The sequence below is a fragment of the Leptonotus elevatus genome, chromosome 11 (genome assembly GCF_054856555.1).
Source record: "Leptonotus elevatus isolate MCC_2025b chromosome 11, RoL_Lele_1.0, whole genome shotgun sequence".
NCBI classification, from domain to species: Eukaryota; Metazoa; Chordata; class Actinopteri; order Syngnathiformes; family Syngnathidae; genus Leptonotus; species Leptonotus elevatus.
Window position 1 is genome coordinate 2,488,491 of NC_141249.1, and position 14,758 is coordinate 2,503,248.

Consider the following 14,758-nt stretch of genomic DNA (forward strand, 5'->3'; position numbering starts at 1 on the left):
GGACTAAGACCAACCCCCCCGTCCCCTCACCGGAGTCCACCCACCCAAGCAGCGGTTTACGGCATGTCTGACTACTGTCGTAAAGTCCAGTGCATATAGTCTTTATATGACACTAAACACGTGAAAATTGTTGAAAGAAATATCCAGTCTCAGCAAATCATGCAGTTATATAACAGTATGTGAATGATGCAAGCCTTGAGTTGGACAGTTTTCTGACGTTAATCAATCAACATGTCTTCAAATGTGTAGAATTATAAATAGTGTTGTTCCGATACCGAGGGTTAGGGTTAGGCAGAGGCCGCGATACTGCATTAAAACAGTGGTATAGGCAGGCTTGAGGAGTAACGGAATACATGTACCACCGTTACGTAATCAGATTACAATTTTTTTTTAAACTGTATTCCATTACAGTTACAGGAAAAAACATGTTATCAGATTACAGGTATATTAAAAATGGGGATTACTTCAAGGGATTACAATTTCTACATTGAGAGAGTGCGAAAGAGGGCGAGAGAGAGAGAGAGGACAGAGCGAGAGAGAGCGCGTGCACGCCTGCGTGAGTGGTACCGTTGCTACATGTTGGGGAGGTGGGAACGAACGAAATGACTAGTCGTGTCCTCCAAACGTGGGCAGTTTGAAAAAGCTCACGGACGGGAGGAGGAAATAGCAACCGGTATTCACTGGAACTTACTCAGAGCGAAAGTTAGAGCTAAGAGTCCAGCGGCATGCTATGCGCTGTAGCTTCTTGCTAGCTAGCCCGCTAGCCTACAACCATAATGTGAGTTTACACCTTCCAAACAAATCTTCCTCCCACCAATTCACTGTTTAAACATCATGCACAACATATACACGGCTAAACTTGTGACTGGGATAAAAGTTCACTTTGCAGTTGATGTCACGCATCATCATCTTCATTGGATCTATCTATCTATCTATCTATCTATCTATCTATCAAACTGTGTGAGGTGTAGTTGCTTTCAGTGACAGTTCGAAAACAGCATATGGCCTTCAATCAATCAATCAATCAATAGCCTACATGCTTTTTAATTACACAAGGATTTTTACTATTTGTAGGGTCCCTATCACCCGCAAATAGCAGGGGCAGATTGTATAGAATATATATATTGTGGTGATATTTATTTTTATTTTGTCTTCATGAGCATACTCAATATTGGACTTTAATATTTTGGTACTTGGATTACGTTACTAACTACATTTTTTAGCAGGTAACTTGTAACTAACGGATTACATTTTAAAAGTAACCCTCCCAACCCTGGGTATCGGTGAGTACTAACAAGTAACATGCCGATACTATTAATTCTGACGCTAATATAGGACTTTGGATGAAGCATTTTGTGTCTTGCTCTCATGCACGACATTCACAGATGTGTGACATGTTCACTGCATGCCGAGCTAAGATATCCTATTGGCCCTTGAATTCTCTGAACCAATGGCAGGACAGCTTTTTCATGTTGAAGAGAGGGCGGCCGATACTGGTATTGGCCACCGCCACGAGTACCGATACCTTAAAATGAGTCACCAATAGCGATACCAAGAGCAGACGTAAAAAAGAAAGTAGACATGAAAGAGAAAACAAACATAAGATGATCCGGAGTGATTCTATTGGTCGGCTCTCATATTTGCTGATTTATGTCGGGAAGGTTTTGTTTGCCACTACAAGTACTCCCTTGAGAGTCTTTGGCCGACAGTGTCTATGGTAGTTTGGTCAGACAATCGGGGGAACGGACGGGGGGGCATCCAGCGTGAGTCGTGGTAGGTGGAACTGGTCAATCGTCCTCTATGTAGGCGGGTTTCAAGCGGTCGCTGGATACCCAGTCGCTCCGGCGGTTCAAGTCAAGTCATATTCATGTTGATGCAATATGCTTTCTCGGCTCGCAACAATGTAAGGGCCATGGTACGTTCTTGTGAGCGGCGATCTCTGGGGGTCGATCTTTACAAAAACATGTGTTCATGTTCACAGTGTCTTGGGTACCCGTGCAGGATGGTTGTTGCTGTGCGTCTTGACCACAGGGCGGTCCTTCCCGACAATACGTCAGAGGTCGACGAGGCTGGTTAGCGGGGGCGCTCAGGGCAGGTAGGGAAGAATTCTCCTGTAACGGCGATGGTCTCAAAAACCATCTCAGCAAGTGAAATGTTGAGCCCTTCTTTCAGAGTTGTCCGCACGCCGAGGAGGAACCATGGTAGTTGGGCCTTCCAGGCATGTCCGGTGCAGTGAGTTATCAGGGCGGCCTTTAGTGTACAATGAGATCATTTTGGCCAGGGGGTCGTATGATGAAGCTTGATGCCCATCATTTGTCTGTATCCAGAGCTCTGAAGTGAAGGTGTCGATGTTGAGTAGTCAGTGGTTGGCGACATCAACCAGTAGACTGCAGTGGGTGAGGAAGTCTGCTCTTAGGAGCAACGTCTGTTTGTCAGCAATGATTGGAATTGTGCATGAACCGTACGTGGTGATGTTGGTCCCGTTGGCGACAATGAGTTTTACATGGTTGGAGTCATTGGTATTGGGCTGGGGTTTTTCGTCTGGTCCTGAGGGGTAAATCGACCAGGTCGCGCTTGTGTCAACAAGAAACTTGCGTTGAGACAGGGTGTCAGAATGGTAGAACAACCCACCATGCGGTGGAATAGCAGTCGAGTGTATAGTTGTGTTGCCGGCCATCGGCTGGCCCGTCGATGACCAGTCTACCAGGTTTTTGACCACCTGGAGCAGGATGATTAGTTGCGAGCGGAAGCGTTGTATTTCACGTGGTAGAAACAATTACCAGACGGCAGCAGCTGTCCGCGGGCCTGTTTATTTTGCGGCGATCCACATCGGATAGCGGAGATGTCTGAGGAAGCTTGTTAAACAACAGCGAAGAACAGGGTGAGTTTTTGTGAGGCGCTTGCGGCATTGATCAGGTTGTTGGCCCACTTGACGAGTTTGGTCATCTCGCACATTAAGTCAACTTGCATCTATTTGTTGGTAGCCGGTAGTGAATGCTGGCATTTTGTTCCCTGCGTGGTGGGCTAGATGCTTGTCTTAAGCGTGAACTCTCCCAGGAGGCATGCCTATAAATCATCATATTTGATCTTGTCAGGCTGGTCATCGGGCCATGCCAAAACCAGAGGGAAGACTGCCTCAGGAATGGATTCCAGCATGTAATCTGCCTTCATCCGTTTGTCGGTTACTTTGCACATGCAAAACAGTATTTTGGTGCGGCAGAACCAGGAAAGCGTCTGCTGTGTGGAAAACGTTGCTAGCCTCACAGCGACTGCATGGATCAGGTGTGCTTCTTCAGTCATGGTGGCATTTATTAAAATGTTCTGGGTCCCCAGTTGTAAGGAGACGGAATGAACGCGGAGCTGGAAGGTACATGAAAGAAAGCAAGCATAACATAATACATAATACAAATGTTCCGGAGTGATTCTATAGGTCTGCTCTCCTGAATGCTGATTTGTGTCGGGCAAGTTTTGTTTGCCGCTACACAAGGTGCACACATCACAATAACAATCTGGCAATAGCCAGATTGATATTGTGATTCACTCAAGGGAGTTCTCTTCAATATCAATCTGGGACTGCTCCATGATGATTTGCTCGGGAAAGGTGGGGCATTCTGTACAATACTTTGAGCTGATTCAACGATGCGGCATCTTGTGCACGTTTGTAACTTTTGACCAATCATGGCCATGGATGAAAATGTTGTCTTCGGTCTCGTCATAGGCATGGAAGGGGGGAGAAAAAAAGCATGAACATCTTTACCAGCTAAAAATGCACGAAGCACCTCTCGCTGTTCATCATTCAACAAGGAAGAACAGAATATATTGCAGCGTCCATTCATGCATGTTAGGTTTGTTTGTTTGTTTTCCCCGGCATCGGCGCTTCCTGGTTTCATCACAGCTGCATATCCAAACACAATGTCGTTCTGTGATTGATTTTCACCGATCCGACTGAAAATCAACGGGCTCGGTACAAGATGTATTCTCCAGCGTTTGTGAACACACAAATACCGTGAGAATGAGAACTACAGTGCTCGGTGGATCTTCACTCAGAGTAGCTGCCAAGTCATGGGTGGAAAAACTCGGTGTGGGGATGGTTCTTTTGAGTAATGTTAAAGCGCTTTAAAAGTGCTCTTTAAATAAATCAAGTTGAGTTAAGTTTTGCAATTGTTACGATATAGTTGGCGAAATTCCTAATGTTTCGCTCACACTTTCTCAGAAAAACTTCGAATGCAAAAGCTTTATCTGGTTGTTTAATTTGACACTTTATGTGTGGACAAAGACAAGACACACAACTACGTTTGTAAACAAGCTATTAAATCATCCCTTTAACCTATCAAACTATTAATGTGATGAAACTGTGACTAAATGTGTCACCTTAGAGGGTAACGTGGCGCTCTTGCTGAAGGGGTCCGCCGTAGCGAAGGGGTCCAGCTTTGCAGTCTTCTTGAAGAAATCTTCAGATGAAGCCTTGAATGGGTCCGTCTCTTTGAATGGGTCGCCACCAAATGGATCTGCAATGCCAAATAATGCCACAAGACTTTTTGGGGGGGCACGATTGGGAAATGTTGAGTGCTTGGCAAAGTTGCCCCTTTACGAGAAGGTTTGTAAAATGTTAGCAACATTAAATTGTTTTTAATATTACAGTACTTTGAAAATGCAAATGTTAACTTTATTGCAGACTTTCATAATTTTCATAAAAATCTGTTCGGAAACTTAATAAAATTGTCTAAATTACACTGCCCTTCATAATTATTAGTACCCTTGATAAAGATGTGTTCTTTAGCTTCTAAGAAATTCATATTTTTCTACATGATATAGGACTTTTTTTTAAAGAGAAAAATCCATGATTCTTTAATTCAAGTGCATTTATTTACTACGAAAAAAATCCCACTGGGGATGCACTGGATGTGAGCAAGTGCAGCGCGCAGGCACAAAGTTTCACAAGCAGCTAACAAAGACTGATAATATTGTGTAAAAATTTAAAGTCAGCATTAGATTTGTAGTGTTATTTCAGTAGTAGTAGTAGTTTTCAATACATTACACAAACACAGGAAGAATGTGTACAGCATTAACCACACAAAAAGTTGTCACAGTGCATGCAAAACTGTATGCGAACAAATGTCCCCGTGTTGTGACAAAGTAAGCCAAGCCCATCATTTTCAATTACCAAAAGAGAAAAGTTTCCCTTTGAAGAGTTAATAATGTAAGCAAAACCAAATTAACAACTGCAGTTGCCAGCTACCTGGTGTGTGGAAGTAGCAAAGAATGTTGTCTGTTTTTAAGGGTGGCAAATCAGTCCACCATTCTGTTGTGACTCAGTACGGTGTCAAACTCATTAGCTCAGGGGCCATATGGAGGGAAATATATTACCAAGTGGGCCGGGCCGGTAAACTCATGGTATATAACTTCAAAACAATTGGCATCAGTTATACACAGAATTTCTATAGTCTCCCTAAAATAGGCCTAACGACGACCTGACCCTTTAGGCACTGTGATGTCATTTTAGGTTGACATCATGTGCCAAAATGGACGCCCCCTGAGGTGGATACAAACGGGTGGATTTTGCTACTTAATTCATATTCCACAACCACAATACTAATCAGAATTCCATGTTTACACTAGTGAGGGCACATAGAACAAAACAACACCTTATCTTCTCCTATAATGTTTCACAAGATTGGAGAACACAAGTCTCTAAATTATCCAGCGACCTGGGTCCTCTCCTCTACACTTTCCTCTTCCGCTCGCTCCACAAGTTTTCAAAAGGGGTTGAGGTCTGGGGATGATTTTCAGTATTGAGAGTATGCTTCTGCTGTAAAAATTTAATTCATTTGAAGGCTTTGAACACATCCAATAATTATGGAGGACACCATCTAAAGTCATCCATGCTAACGTCATTAGTTTCTCTAATGTTACAAACAAACATTTCTCTAATGTTACAAACAAACAAACAAACGTTAACTTTATAGGGAGACTTGACTTATTTAGTCATTTTCAGCAGTAAAAAGTTAATATTTTGTCCAGAATTAATTTGATAACTTCATTATTTTTTTATGTACAAATAATACCCTTTATACCTTTAAAGGTATTATTTGAACTTCATTATTTTGTATGTACAAATAATACCTTTGATGCCTTTAAAGGTATTAATTGAACATGAAAAATTATGAAGTTATCTTTTTTTTTTCACTTGCTGTTGACTGAAGATGACATCACCTGTGCTGAGGAAATAGCTAACAACCAATCACAGCCCACCTGTTTTCTGGGTTTGGTCAGCAAACTGAGCCATGATTGGTTGTTACCTGTTTCCTCAGCACAGGTGATGTCATCTTCAGTCAACAGCAACTGCCAAAGTTAGTTTTTAAAGGTATTAATTGTTTGTAAAAATGATGAAGAATGATCACATTAATTATAGTTAAAATATTATCTTCTTACTGTTGAAAATGGCTCAATGAGTCAAGTATAGAGGTTCTAAATTTTGGAATGACTTGGAAACGTTTTGAGGAATATATCCTATCCTCTTACAATGTTTTTAAAAAGTTAGTGTTCATAATTATTTTACATGTCCCTGTTTTTCCATTTACAAAGACATCTCAAATCTGCTTTTACTATTTGTACTTATATTCTTCTTCTTTCCCTACTTAATTCAATTCATTTTGTTCTCCTGTCTTCATAGATTTTATTGTCCATGTAGGAATATTTTAATTTGATATGACCTTTTGAGTGTGGAGTGGGATATTGTTCAGCCATTTCGGCTTCATTCCCTCCTTGCACTGTTTTTAAATTATGCTAAATAAACAAAACAAATTAAACCAACCAAGTATCCCTTTATGAAATTGTCTTTAGTTCATTCACTTTGAGCCAATTCCATTAATTAATTATTAATGCACTACCGACAAGCAGTATTGACAATCCATTCATATGTAAATCCATGCGTGCTGTCGAGTCTCGCCGGGAAGTGACGTCACACAGCCGACAAATTCGGCCTTCGGAGGACCCAGCCTTGTAAATTTGGACACAGGCATAGTTAACTTCAGGGTTGATAAAAACCTGTATGTTATCTTCACAAAATTGTCAATCCTGTTAACTTTATTTGAGAATTCAACAATGTTTATAACAACAGTTATGTTAACTTGATGCCTTTAAAGTCTGTATGATGCTTCATTGGAGCCTTGCTTATAAAAATACGTGTTAACTTCATCAAATTGTCTATAAAAACATGTATAAATATGACTTTACTGTTTATGAAAATATGCATTTTAACATCATAAAATAGTCTGTAAAATGTTTAGAAAAAGGTGTGTTAGCTTTATTGGAGACTGCAAATATGGTTAAAAAATATAACAGTTGTCTTAAAAACTTGTCAGCTTCATTTGAGACTTTGTTTATAAAAACACATGCTATTTTAATTGGAGACAGACACACGCTAACACCCAATAATGGTGATGATGTGATGTGATGTAAAATACTAACTACACAAACATCATGGTTGTTGATTTCTGTTGTTTCTAGCAGCATATCCTCAAATGTTAAAAATGTTGTGAAAGTCAGCGAGCAGCAGTGGTTTAGTGGCCACACGAGTAATAGATACAGGACCACCACATAGTAATGGTGTCGACGCTATGCAACGGAAATTGCGCCAAAGAAGTAAGCAGGAAGACAGTGAGTGACTTATAGCAAAAACACAAGTTCAAGTAAAGCACAAGTCACAGTTTCGGCAGCACCTTCCTTCACTGCTGTGTGAACTCGTTTTGATCGCAATTCTCCTTCGAGAGCGTAGTGAAGTGAAACTACACCAAAATGATGGAGGAGGAGGAGGAGGAGGAGGAGGAAGTGGGCCTGAGGTTTCACACGTGTGTGACCCAAGGACCATAAGCAGCACCACATGCTTGACATTTTACCCACATTAGCAAAGTTGTCCAGATGATGAAGAATTACAGTATTACCTCAACAGCCCTGTTTACCGCGGTCTGTTTTGGGTTTCTCATGCAAATGAGCCACTAATGCTCATCCTGCATCCTTCTACTGCAAGGTATGACAATATGTGTATGAAATGTTACTGAATGCTCATCAGCTCCTTTTTGTACATTCGCTAGATTTTTTTTCTCTTCTGGCTACCATGTCACATCATGCATTCATGTATCGGCTACCAGAAGCCAATACATTATAATCTCTGCTTCCAGGACCTGTCTTTTAAAACCACACACCCACTCAAAGTCACAGATATTATAGCGTGGGAAGTGAGGATGGCAACCCCAATTGAACAACAATAATACCTACACCAAACATTTTTTTGTTTAAAAATCAATCAAAAATTGATTACTTGATTAATCGATGGGATAATCTGAAAAAATAACCGATAGAAAAAAGATTCAATAGTTGCAGTCCCAATTTTAGTCATCAGAAAACAAACCTTAAAGTGCAGTTATCTTGATAAATGTGATAAACTCTTTTACAACCCCTAGAGTTCCAGCCGATTTCAAGCATTTTCACTGATCTTTCAAGGTAAACAGAATATTGTGTACTACTGTACATAGATGGTGCAGGAGGAGTTATTGAGTTGAGTTCATGTGAGGCTGCTGAAGTGGAAAGCATTGTTTAGTCAAACGTTCTCAGGAAAGTATGTTTTCCAACTGTCCGTGAAGTACAAACGATTGTGATTGGCACGTTTGACGAGTCAAGATGGCGACCACCAAGTCAGATTCAAGTAATTTCAAAACTGAAGAGATATTCTACGTTTTGATACTACGCCAATAAAGAAGACGTCTGAGGGCGGCTTTTAGCGCCAGTATTGGGTGCATGAATAGTGCGTGCGCCGTGGCCACTAGCCGTGGCTCCAGGCTGTGCCGTTCATCACCAGACAGAGAGGTAGTTGAATTGCGCAAATGGCACGGTGCTGCTCGGCGGGGTTGTGACGGAGAGGGGAACTACAGTACAGTACTGTACCATAATGTATGATGTGGCGCGCACTTAAATATTAACTTGCACGCAAAATACAGCTTTTATAGACATAGATAGAGTCAGCCTTTGTTCATATCTGCGAATGTTTGTAAATCGGATGTTTGTAACTAGAGGACTACCTGTAGTTGATGTAGTAGTTAACGTTGATGGCGGTACTCATTGGGATTTCCGTTAATGGTAATTACCGTTGACGGCAGGAAAAGAGTTAAAGCAAAGAATGAAGGTGTGAAAGTGAGTACCTGCAGAGGCTGCTGGCGGCTTTGCAAAGGGGTCGTTTTGGAAAGGGTCTCCTGAAGGAGGAGGAAGATAGCAACACAAAAATCTTGAAACACAAGAGGGGAATGAAGCAAACGATGCCAACAAGAAGAACAATAGCAGGAGAGTGAGCCGAGGGTGACAAGCACCTTTGAAAGGGTCCGTCCTGAAGGGGTCCTCCGAGTGGAAGGGGTCAGCATGAATCTCGAGAGGCTGACTGCTGAACACTGATGGCTTCACTTTGAAAGGATCCTCCTGCAAGATGCCAGAAAAATGACCAAGACTGTTATTTTACAACAAGGTATTCTAATTTTCCAATAAAATGTATTCTTTATTTCAGTTACAACTTTAAGTGAAGAATCTTGCACCATCACCATCATCTTAAGCACTATCCAAAACTAAAGAAGCATTTTAAAAAAGGTACATTATCGTAGCTCCAAGGTATTTTTTAATCTAAATCCACACATTACAGGCTTTAAACAAAATCATCCACATTAAACATCTCTTGGCTCTCAAGCACATATTGGCCAATTAGAAGCCTGAAAAATCAACATCAAATGATTGGTCACCTTTCTTTCATGTACTTGGTAAACTATAGCAATGTAACCATTAATGAATTAATCAATGATCAAATTAATCGACAACTAATTTTATTATTTGGAGACCTTAACTTAGCGCTTTTAAGTGGCCATGCCAATGTGAAGCCCGAGTCCGCATGCTGGCGGTCACAAATTAGTACAACATTGTTGTCAGTCTTTTCACGTTGTCAGCACTTATCTTCAAATATGTAGAATGAAATTAGAAACAAATGAATTGTCTTCATAGAGTTTTCAAACAGAGAGGGTGAGTACTTTTACCACCTCCGGCTGCGAGGCCGTCCCAATGGAGGGGAAAGCTCCATTTTCTCTGTCACTGAAGCCCTCACTCATGTCGGCCAGGTTGGTCATGCTTCCTCCATGGGTTCCGTTCAGGGTGCTGTTGTACTGCTCAATGCTTTTGGACACTTCCTGCTGGCTGTCCTGGATCTGGGACAGCTTACTGCGTGCCTACAGAACATATGCAAGGTCATAACCACTATGCCACTAAAATCATCCAATTTCACTTAACCCAATGGACAAAATGCTGCACATTTGTGTCAACCTCACCTCCGATTTTGGAAAAATTTTAGGTGCGTTAACACAAATGTAATGAAACTTCCCAAGTAGGGCTGGAAAACATTTGGGAAAAGATCTCATTGCGATTTTCCCAACAGATATTTTGATTTCGATTCAATTAATAATTTTCTTTTAAATCAAGCTTCAGTGCAATATACACTATGTGCACTAACATTTACAATCATGAAAAAAAATTACATAATACCATCAAAACATAGCTAAAGCTATTACTCGAATGCAAGGACACAAAAGATTTGAGGTTTTTAAAATGGTTCAATAAAGAAAGATTTACTGCTTGCAGTCATACATGTATTAATATGCAATTACTGTATGTGTAATACTGTACGTAAAAATATTTTTGGATGACATTCAGATCATGGTATAAAGTGAATCCCTTGACAGTAACGGTGAGTCAAAAAGTGTAAAAAACATAATGAAAGTACTAATGAATAGGCTATATAAATGTGAAGGGTAAATATTTTCTGTTAAAAGGGTCACACAGTATTATATTTCTCTGATTCATTTGATTAATTTAGCATTTTCATGTAAACATGTCTTTTTCTTTTAGGCAATGAAATCTATTGAACACTTTCATTGCCAGTGACGAGAAGACTCCCTAAGCAAAGCTAAAATATATATTTTTTTAAGTTCATTTTGAGGTCTATTATTGTGTACATTAGGATTGTGGCGGCCGTGGATCAGGATGGAGAGACGGTCAATTCAGTAAGCAGAAGGTCGGCTGTTCGATCCCCGCTCTCCCCAAATCATGTGTCGTTGTGTCCTTGGGCAAGGCACTTCACATACATTGCCTTCAGTGCTACTCACACTGGTGTATGGAAGGTGCGAATGTTTGGTGGTGGTCGGAGGGGCCGTACACTGGCAGCCTTGCTTCCGTCAGCCTGCCCCATGGCAGCTGTGGCTACTTAAGTAGCTTACTGCCACCGTAGTGTGAATGTGTGAGTGCATGAATAATGTATCCATTCCATTGTAAAGCGTCTTTGAGTGTCTAGAAAAGCGCTATATAAATCCGATGCATTATTATTTACTTTATTGGGCGGTATTCAAATTTTTACACCGGTTTACTGTCTCCTCATTTCACCGGGGTGCACGGTAATACAGTCACTAATTTAAAGACTTATATTGTATTTTGCACTGACCACCGGCAATCTGCCTAGTGGTTAATGATCACAGATCTGTTCGGTGTGTGTTCTGGTTGCATGTGTCCTCTTTTGTGTGACAGAGCGCCGTTGAATGTCTGTCACTCCTTGACTGGTGCGTGCTGTCTTTGGCTGAAGTGTGCAGCTGAAGTGTGTAGCTGAGGTGAGCGCACGCCATGTGCTCCTTTTACGCTGCGGAGCCAAGCTCCGTTTAAACTGTTTCCCCGCAGACTCGCACACATCCACAAACTGTTTCTGGCTGGCTGGACTCTTGAGTTCCCCCATTGTGTCGAGGTGTGTTGAGGGTGGGCACTAGACAGCTATGCAACAAACATACACATGCGCACACACAGAGACTAAACGCTCACCTACGTACTGCCGTCTCGGGTTGACGTGTCCATGGACGAAACCGAGGAACTTCCTGTTTTTTGGTATAAATAGCGCTCTGTGGCACGCTTATGGAGGTCATATGACTCTTGGATTAAACTATAATATCCATCCATCCATTTTCTTAACTGCTTATTCCTCACAAGGGTCGCGGTGGTGCTGGAGCCTATCCCAGCCGCTTTGGGCAGTAGGCGGGGTACTCCCTTAACTGGTTGTCAGCCAATCGCAAGGCACACAAATAACCATCTACACTCACAATCACACCTTGGGACAATTTAGAGTGTTTGTCACATAACTAATAGAAGCTTATTATTAATTTTAAATTGTTATAGTAATACTAATTGTTATAGTATTACTAATTTGAAAATACAACTACAAATGTGTAAGTGCCATCAAAAAATTATGATTAACATCATATTAGATCCTTATCCACTGCAGTTTATTTTTCTTTTTTTAATGACGGCATTGAAAGTGACACGTTGCTATTTTTAGACAAACCGGGATACCGTATCAACCGTCAACACTTTCTGGTTTTTGGCCGTATGCTTACAATGTAGCTGTTGCCCTTATCTCTAGTTATTAATTGTAATACTTATTTGCTGTTCATACGGTTGCTGGTTGCTCTCCGCTCTAACACGGTTCTAGCCAGACGTCTTGTCAAAAGTGTACTGTAGACTTATGGACTTAGTGGTAGTCGTTAGCGGCTGACAGTAGTTGAGCGATCACCCCCTTTTACATCAAGCTATGCCCAGCGCCATTTGTTTTTCACAATTTGTTTCCAGTAAAGCTGTGTTCTTCCACCATTGAAGATGTGCAGGTCGTATATCTGGATTTGTCTTCGCGCTATTTCAACAAGACACGCCCTACTCTGCCTCTGATTGGGTAGTTTCATTTCTTTATTTTAACCAGCTCAGACCTGATTCGTTAGTGTGACCTGTCTACAAGTATCATGGCGCTTCTGATTTGAGAACTTGGGAGGATAAGAGGCGCATTGTAAAAAAAAACCAAAAAACAAAACAAAAAAAAAAGCTTTGTAGATCACGATGTGTCTGAGATCACGATTTGTATGCAAAAATGATCATTTGTTCAACCCTAATCCCAAGGGTGGAGATGTTTGTCTGATTTTGCTCTTAGAATATAACATTAATAAAGTGTTGACATCAAACTGTTTCTTTTAGCCACTTTGCGGCCACTTTTGGCCACTCATTTAAAAAAAATAAAAAATAAAATATATTTTTCATTTGATGGGTTGAATTATACAATTTGGATCAAATGGGTGTCATTCCAGACTTAGAAACATTTTTAAAGGTGTTTACCAAGTGGAGACCACCCTCTCCTGGCAATGGAGAGGAATTACAGTTCACCTGGTTGATCTCATCCTGCGTGGCCTTCAGAGACTTGATGATGGTCTCCAGCTGGATCTTGCCGGCGGCCAGACTCTGCTCCAGTTGGTCCTCTTCCTGCTGCAGCCGGCCCAGGTCGGCCTTAGCCCGACTCAGCTCCTCCTCCTGATTTTGCAGGTCCGACTCCTGAGAGTGGATTTGACTCTGCAGCGTCGAGATCTGCCAGAACCACCACAAGATTAGGTGGGGAAATGCAGGTTTTCCAAAGTTTTAGTATCTAAACTAGGGATTCTCAAATGTTGGGGTCCATGTACTACTTACAGGGGAGAAATTTTCCCAAGGACCCCTTGGAATCAATTAAACATAACTACCCACACAGCGCCTTGCAAAAGTATTCATACCCCTTGAGTTTTTCAACATTTTGTCACAGTACGACCACAAACAAATACATTTCATTGAAATTTTATATGAAAGTTAAAGTAGCACACAATCGTGAAGTGAAACTAAGTGGATATCTTATTTCAAACTTGTTTTACAAAAAACAAACAATCATGCAGGTATGAACTTACAACATTTTATTGTAAATAATTTTTAGTTGTTAATTGTTTGAGGACTAACTAAACATTCTAATGATCGATCAGTTGGTTGCCTGCTCACCATCTGAGACTCCTCCTGACATTTGATGCGGACCTCGTTCAGCATGTCTTCCAGCTTGTGCTTCTGCTGGTCCATCTCCTCCAAGCGGTCCTGGGCATCCTGCTTCTGCGCCTCCAGCTCTTGCAGGCAGGCCGCCTCTCGGTCCAGGTCATTCTGCATCTCCTGAAACCACAAGACTACCATGATTAAACCATGCTGCTCCAACAGTCAACGATGTGGAGAAGGTGTGTGAAAGGCGAGCTTACCTGCAACTCTGCATTCTTGTGCCTGATGGCTTCTTCCGCCTCCCTGATGTCCTGCTCCAGAGTGTACTTCTCCCTTACGCACACAAACAAATGTACATAAAACTAAAACAGCAACAAAACAAGCACCCCCTCTGTGGGCACATCGTGGAAGACACTGGACAACCACCTCAAACTACCGAAATGCAAAGAAAACTGCTTATGGCACAGTTATACCTATAACACACAAGAAAACACAACTGCTCTTACACGTGCATTAGGCTACTGCATTACACTTACTGTAACAAGGCATACGTGAGAATTATTTTTTCAATGATGATGTGCAAAATAACATAACAAAAACACAGTTATGTTGTACCCACGGGAGGGGATGGAATTTTTTACGGGGGAAAGTGGCTGCCCGTGTTGTTGTGCTCCAGGTGACAACAGATCTCCCACCGCTCCAAACGCCTCCTCCGCGATGCCCTACGCACGCGCCCGTCGCACTAAATTGTCTATAAGCAATCACACCGCCTAAACGCTCCCCCTGCTTTTGTTGTGTATGTAAATCTGACGTTAGTGGATTGTTTTCTTCTTGTGTGGCAGCCTGGCAGGTTATTTAAAAT

At 41.5% G+C, this 14,758-nt stretch overlaps 1 protein-coding gene across 5 annotated transcripts in view; it reads right to left on the minus strand.

Moving 5' to 3' along the window:
• Window positions 1–14,758, minus strand: part of eps15l1a (epidermal growth factor receptor pathway substrate 15-like 1a) — a 61,135-nt gene that overhangs the window by 23,823 nt on the left and 22,554 nt on the right. For 4 of the 5 annotated variants that reach the window (XM_086088410.1, XM_086088407.1, XM_086088408.1 and 1 more), the window contains 7 exons: window positions 14,157–14,229; window positions 13,912–14,073; window positions 13,276–13,473; window positions 10,074–10,259; window positions 9,363–9,468; window positions 9,198–9,248; window positions 4,372–4,508 (listed from right to left, as the gene is read on the minus strand). In XM_086088410.1, coding sequence (XP_085944536.1) covers window positions 4,372–4,508; window positions 9,198–9,248; window positions 9,363–9,468; window positions 10,074–10,259; window positions 13,276–13,473; window positions 13,912–14,073; window positions 14,157–14,229 — 913 coding nt within the window. The remainder of the gene's footprint in view (window positions 1–4,371; window positions 4,509–9,197; window positions 9,249–9,362; window positions 9,469–10,073; window positions 10,260–13,275; window positions 13,474–13,911; window positions 14,074–14,156; window positions 14,230–14,758) is intronic. The other variant, XM_086088409.1, reaches the window with a different exon arrangement.